We start from the raw sequence: 7500 nt of genomic DNA on the forward strand, positions 1-7500 counted from the left end.
CAAGAACAACATACACCAACACGTTACCATGGAGATTACAAAACATATTTAGTACTGCAGTACTGATTTACTAATGATTAACACGGTATTTAGTACTGCAGTACTGATTTACTAATGATTAACACGGTATTTAGTACTGCAGTACTGATTTACTAATAATCAACACGGTATTCAGTACCGCAGTACTGATTTACTAATGATTAACACGGTATTCAGTAATGCATTACTGATTTACTAATGATTAACACGGTATTTAGTACTGCAGTACTGATTTACTAATGATTAACACGGTATTTAGTACCGCTGTACTGATTTACTAATGATTAACACGGTATTCAGTACCGCAGTACTGATTTACTAATGATCAACACGGTATTCAGTACTGCAGTACTGATTTACTAATGATTAACACGGTATTTAGTAGCGCTGTACTGATTTACTAATGATTAACACGGTATTCAGTACCGCAGTACTGATTTACTAATGATTAACACGGTATTCAGTACCGCAGTACTGATTTACTAATGATTAACACGGTATTCAGTACCGCAGTACTGATTTACTAATGATTAACACGGTATTTAGTACCGCAGTACTGATTTACTAATGATTAACACGGTATTTAGTACCGCAGTACTGATTTACTAATGATTAACACGGTGTTTAGTACCGCAGTACTGATTTACTAATGATTAACACGGTATTCAGTACTGCAGTACTGATTTACTAATGATTAACACTGTATTTAGTACTGCAGTACTGATTTACTAATGATTAACACTGTATTTAGTACCGCAGTACTGATTTACTAATGATTAACACTGTATTTAGTACCGCAGTACTGATTTATTAATGATTAACACGGTATTTAGTACTGCAGTACTGATTTACTAATGATTAACACGGTATTTAGTACTGCAGTACTGATTTACTAATGATTAACACGGTATTCAGTACTGCAGTACTGATTTACTAATGATTAACACGGTATTCAGTACTGCAGTACTGATTTACTAATGATTAACACTGTGTTTAGTACCGCAGTACTGATTTACTAATGATTAACACTGTGTTTAGTCCCGCAGTACTGATTTACTAATGATTAACACGGTATTTAGTACTGCAGTACTGATTTACTAATGATTAACACGGTATTTAGTACTGCAGTACTGATTTACTAATGATTAACACGGTATTTAGTACTGCAGTACTGATTTACTAATGATTAACACGGAATTCAGTACTGCAGTACTGATTTACTAATGATTAACACGGTATTCAGTACTGCAGTACTGATTTACTATTGATTAACACGGTATTCAGTACTGCAGTACTGATTTACTATTGATTAACACGGTATTCAGTACTGCAGTACTGATTTACTAATGATTAACACGGTATTCAGTACTGCAGTACTGATTAACTAATGATTAACACGGTATTTAGTACTGCAGTACTGATTTACTAGTGACTAATATTTTTTAAACTAAATAGACAGAATAGAGAGAATGAACTGACGAGGATGATGGAGATGTTGCCTCCTCCTCACTCTCCTCCGCAGCGTTAGTGTAGAACTGCAAAAGCTCATCTTTCAGATTTAACTCATGATGGAGCTGAGCCACCTGAGAGAGAGAGAGAGAGAGAGAGAGAGAGAGAGAGAGAGAGAGAGAGAGAGAGAGGGAGAGAGAGAGAGAGGGAGAGAGAGAGAGAGGGAGAGAGAGACAGAGAGAGAGAGAGAGAGAGAGAGAGAGAGAGAGAGAGAGAGAGAGAGAGAGAGAGAGGGAGAGAGAGACAGAGAGAGAGAGAGAGAGAGAGAGAGAGAGAGAGGGAGAGAGAGAGAGAGGGAGAGAGAGACAGAGAGAGAGAGAGAGAGAGACAGAGAGAGAGACAGAGAGAGAGAGAGAGAGAGAGAGAGAGAGAGAGAGAGAGAGAGAGACAGAGAGAGAGACAGAGAGACAGAGAGAGAGAGACAGAGAGAGAGAGAGAGGGAGAGAGAGACAGAGAGAGAGAGAGAGACAGAGAGACAGAGAGAGAGAGAGAGAGACAGAGAGACAGAGAGAGAGAAGAGCAAATATCATTAGAATTACTTTATATAATCGCTAAAATAATATAAAAGTGAAAGTTGAGATGCACCAGCTAGTCAGTCAGTCAGTCTGCAGTGCTCAGCTAATATATCAGTGCTCAATCAAAGCTACTTACAGTCATGATTACAGTCCTGCTCAGCGTATGTATTTAAAGGCAAGGTCAAAAGGCGACATGTGGGCTGAGCTCAAAGTGATGATGTACGTAGCAAAAAATCTATTTCATAACCCCCCCGCCACCCCCGCCTAGTGCTTCTTCAATATTATACTCTACCACACTATACCATACTATACTGCATAATACCACGTCATACTACACTACACTATATTGTATCATATTGTACTATATCATACCATATTATGCAATGCTATAATGCATCATACTATACTGTATCATTTATTATATCATGCCATACTACATACTGAGCTACATCATACTACTCTTAATTATACCAGAATACACTATGCTATATTGTAGTATACTACACTATACCATACAACAATACAGTATACTAATTAATGTACTTGTAACAGTGGTGTTTTATTTTTGACATAATATTTCATATATGTTTTTGATACAGGCTTGAATTCCACTTTAGGGAATTGTGGATTCTGATTGGTGAGCCTTTCTCACCTCCTCTTTGATGGTTCCCACTTGTTCCTCCAGGTACTCGTTTTGCTCAGACAAGGCCCGGTTCCTCTTCAGGAGTGACTGCCCAATCCGGGCTGCCAGTTCCAGGTCTCGCTCTTTCTGCACAGTGAGAGATTCGCTCAGTCCTCTGATCTCTACTGACACCGACACACTCACTGCTGTTTTTCACTCAGCACACTAAACTGGCCGCTAACTAGATAAAAAAAAAAACTAAAATAGAAAGTTTGGATTTATTTAACATTTTTTTTGGTCTCAGTGTGACTCAATATGCGTTACTTCATAGTTTTGATGACTTCACTGTTATTCTAAAGATGAGGCCAAACTCCTCAATGCTGCTAAAGCTGCGTGGCCTTTTATAAAAAGCTGTGTATCTCAGAGTGAATGAATGCCAGACTGGTTGCTCACCTCCTCCAGAAGTCTGGTGATGGCATCGATGTCATTGTAGGTCTTAGTCATCTGGCCCACTCGTTCAGCACATAGCACTGAGGGTCCAACACAGACACACAGAAGGACAGAGGGTAAAAATGAAGCTCTTTACTCTCAGGAGGAAATGAAACATGCAAAGTTCTATCTGCACATGAAAATACAGCCTTGAGAAGATACAGCGTCACATCAGGAGACCTTCCTGGTCATTATGAACACATTCCTAACATCAAATTTGTCTTAAATACAAAATGTTCATTTTAAAGGAGTTATGGTGAGTTGGACGCTGCAGGAAGTCGGCCTGCGTGAACAGACACGTTCTCTGACCTTACATTATCCTCCTAACACCAACATCCCTGCTCAATCAGGCATGATCACCCCGGCAACCGCTGCCATGACAACTTCAGTGACCAGCGACTGCATCCACTGTCGGCCAGAATCAGATCAGCTCACTGCAGTGTTTCATCAACACACACTCAGAATCTCAGAAGAGCCTCAGAGCCACGTTTACAGCTCAGCATTATTTATTACATAATTCAAAGACACTACAAGTAAATATATTTAAACAGAGTGAGGTCAGATGTACAGATGTTTCTGGCTCTTTAATGGATCTGCTGTGAATGTAGATGTGAAGCTGCAGGAACCTTTGGGTCAAGGACACTCAGTGTAGGTAGGAACATTTTTACTGTAACACATGACTTGGAGAAAATGATGCCCTGAATTGAACTTGGTTTAAATCAGATCTCTATGGTTTAAATGTCAACATCATTTCCAAACTACTAAAAAAACGACATCAACACAACGTCAGGTTATTCTTTCAGGTTATTCTTTGGCAGTAAAATCATTTTTCTCTTTTCCGATTATGATGACACCTTCAGTATAGACTAATACTGAAATATCAGTATATCAGAAAACATCTGCCAATCAGTCTCGTTTACTGTAAACAGATGATTCTACTGAACTGCTTCAGAGTCAGAGCTGAAATACATTCAGGACTTTTAACTGAACTTAGATTCAGACTAAAACCCTTCTGCTCTGAGTGACTCTAAACCTTAATTATGATTATTTTATTAAAACTAATGATTGAACATTCCACAACAATCATAACTACCCAAACTGTACCGAATGTGTCAGTCGTGACTGTTTCAGTGACAATTTTGTCTCATTTTGAGCTCAAAAACTCAGTAAACTCAGCTTTGAGCAGCTGTTCACACAAAAAATCACCATATTTTACAGTAAAACACTAAAAAGAGCTGAATTGCAGAAAATCTGAGAGGGGTCAAATTGCAGCAGCGTATGAGGCCGTTTCTGTGACGCAGACACAGACAGACTTTATGTGACGTCAGGGGCAGGTGGGCCGTTAATAAACATAGTAGACTTTGAGAATAAAGTGGTAATATTTAGAGATTAGAGAAAATCGCAATATTTCGAGGATTAAGTGCTAACTGTAGGGGGTCTAACTGTAGGGGGGCTGCCATACTGCGTTGAGATCTTAATTACTGTCCTGGCGCCAGAGCTCCACTCACTCCCGTCTCTCTGTGGATCATTTTGATCTTCATCTTCACTGTCTGTGAAACTTCATGCCCTCTTTGAATGGGGGAGGGGAGATGAAGCCCCCTGAGAGCCGTGTAGACGACCCTGCCTGAGACCCTCCTTCAGCAAATCGGTTTCCTCTGAGTCCGTCCGGCTCTTTATTCTAGATAAACGTGGTTTCCTCCGAGTCCGTCCGGCTCTTTATTCTAGATAAACACGGTTTCCTCCGAGCCTGTCCAGCTCTTTATTCTAGATAAACATGGTTTCCTCCGAGTCCGTCCGGCTCTTTATTCTAGATAAACACGGTTTCCTCCGAGCCTGTCCAGCTCTTTATTCTAGATAAACACGGTTTCCTCCAAGTCCGTCCGGCTCTTTATTCTAGATAAACACGGTTTCCTCCGAGTCCGTCCGGCTCTTTATTCTAGATAAACTCTTTATTCTCTTTATTCTGCATGAATTCTTTATTATCTTTATTCTAGGTAAATGCGGTTTCCTCCGAGTCCGTCCGGCTCTTTATTCTAGATAAACACGGTTTCCTCCAAGTCCGTCCGGCTCTTTATTCTAGATAAACACGGTTTCCTCCGAGTCCGTCCGGCTCTTTATTCTAGATAAACTCTTTATTCTCTTTATTCTGCATGAATTCTTTATTATCTTTATTCTAGGTAAATGCGGTTTCCTGCGAGTCCATCCGGCTCTTTATTCTAGATAAATGCAGTTTCCTCCGAGTCCGTCCGGCTCTTTATTCTAGATAAATGCGGTTTCCTCCGAGTCCATCCGGCTCTTTATTCTAGATAAATGCGGTTTCCTCCGAGTCCGTCCGGCTCTTTATTCTAGATAAACTCTTTATTCTCTTTATTCTAGATAAACGCGGTTTCCTCCGTGTCCGTCCGGCTCTTTATTCTAGATAAACACAGTTTCCTCCGCGTCCGTCCGGCTCTTTATTCTAGATAAACTCTTTATTCTCTTTATTCTAGATAAACGCGGTTTCCTCCGTGTCCGTCCGGCTCTTTATTCTAGATAAACACAGTTTCCTCCGCGTCCGTCCGGCTCTTTAGTCTAGATAAACACAGTTTCAAAATATTACGATTTTATTCTAAAATGCAACTTTTATCTCGAAATATTATGATTTTATTCTCAAAGTCTACTATTTTTATTTTTATTAGTGGCCCTAAAACTCTGTGCAAGCACTTTCATTACAGATTATGATGTCCGTAAGTTCACTGTTACATTAACATTTCACTACGGCCATAAAACTTGTGTAAAACAAGCCTGTGGTTGTCTGATAGTCAGCGATACTCAACCTTGCCAGAGTTATATTGTGCAGGCTGGCAGCACCTCGGTAACCCCTGCTGAATAAAGACCATTAGAATAAAAAAATGTCTGTTGCCTCTTAATGGTTACCATTAGAGACCACTAGTTTCCCAGTAGAATAAGAAATACATCTGGAATCAGTCACTAGGTCACCTGCTAAATCCCTTACATTATCAAAAAAAGCCAATCACATTACAAACGCCCGAGAACCAGCAGAACCTCTTACTACTTCTGTTGTCATCAGGGGCATTAACCTTATTGTCCATTATCACAGTGATGTAAATACCAGCTGGTGTGGAGTGGATCACCCAGCGCTGCTGACCACATGGCCGACTGCTACGGTCATGAGTTCAAGTCGAAATCACAAGACAGACAGAACTCAAACCACCAGGCGCTTCAGACTCACGCGTGTCTGGTTTTAATGCCAAACGCTCGCAGTGTAAATATGCATAAACAATATTAATTTAGTGCTAATAATGTCTTTATAAATACTAACATATTTTCCATGTTGAGTCTCATAACCAATGAGAGAAGCCATTTTGCAGACACATCGGCCAATGAAAGATAAGTGGGTGTTCCTGGCATTCTTGTTTTACGGAAACGCCTTTCATTGCAATTCGACTCCATTGGAAAATACGGCGATTCTTAATGCTTCTCACTGACTTTCAGACTTTGGGACACATTTACTTCAAAACACTGGGATCTAACTGCTCACCATGTGGCCATGAGGGACAGGGATGCAGCCTCGCTTTCTGGTCTAAAATCCAGGGGCATGGCCAAAATAAGGCTCCGCCCACTGACTAAAACTTTTGTGTTTCAGTAGAGCCATGAAAACATGGGACAGCATTTTTTGAAATAAGTTATTTTATTTAAGAATTACACTAATGATGAATCTAAATCTTTCAACTTTAAACAAAATCAAAAAAATAATTTAAATTAAAAAAAATTAAGATGCAGACCCCTCCAAATGAAATGTCCCCTATATATCATAATTTTGTTTAAATTTATTCAGTTAATATCTATATTAATGCCTTGGGTTCAAAAACATCAGAACATAATATTTGTAATATAATAAATATCTAATATCTGAATACTTTAGAGTTTTTGTAAATGGAGAGGGGCAGTCTAAAGGGGGCGCTATTAGCATGGCAAGTTGTTTTCGTGTGCATCATATAAAGAGTCATGAACCCACACCAGCAGGAGCTCATAAACACAAGTGTTTAAAAAGGAGCAGTTCATTCACAAAAAAATGGAATTACTTATATAATGTAACATAATTTTATTAGATTTTCATTAAACAGGTTCATGTTTATAAAATGTTTAAGCTAAAGACAATTTAGTTGGAAGCTGCAGCGGCTGATGTTTGAATAGCATTACAATTCTCAGTCACTCCCCAAATACACACTAACTCAATGCAGAGCTACACAGATCACATCACAGCACACGGGGAGAGAGAGCACTGCTACAGGATCACATCACATCATATCTGTTTCTGATCAT

General features: G+C 39.4%; 1 protein-coding gene across 1 annotated transcript in view; it reads right to left on the bottom strand.

Moving 5' to 3' along the window:
- Positions 1 to 7500, bottom strand: part of trak1b (trafficking protein, kinesin binding 1b) — a 38855-nt gene that overhangs the window by 23336 nt on the left and 8019 nt on the right. The window contains exons 3-5 of the mRNA XM_017687068.2: positions 3139 to 3215; positions 2716 to 2832; positions 1519 to 1622 (exon numbers count right to left, since the gene is read on the bottom strand). Of these exons, the coding sequence (XP_017542557.2) occupies positions 1519 to 1622; positions 2716 to 2832; positions 3139 to 3189 (272 nt within the window). The 5' untranslated portion in view covers positions 3190 to 3215. The remainder of the gene's footprint in view (positions 1 to 1518; positions 1623 to 2715; positions 2833 to 3138; positions 3216 to 7500) is intronic.

This window comes from Pygocentrus nattereri, chromosome 14, assembly GCF_015220715.1.
Source record: "Pygocentrus nattereri isolate fPygNat1 chromosome 14, fPygNat1.pri, whole genome shotgun sequence".
Taxonomy (NCBI): domain Eukaryota; kingdom Metazoa; phylum Chordata; class Actinopteri; order Characiformes; family Serrasalmidae; genus Pygocentrus; species Pygocentrus nattereri.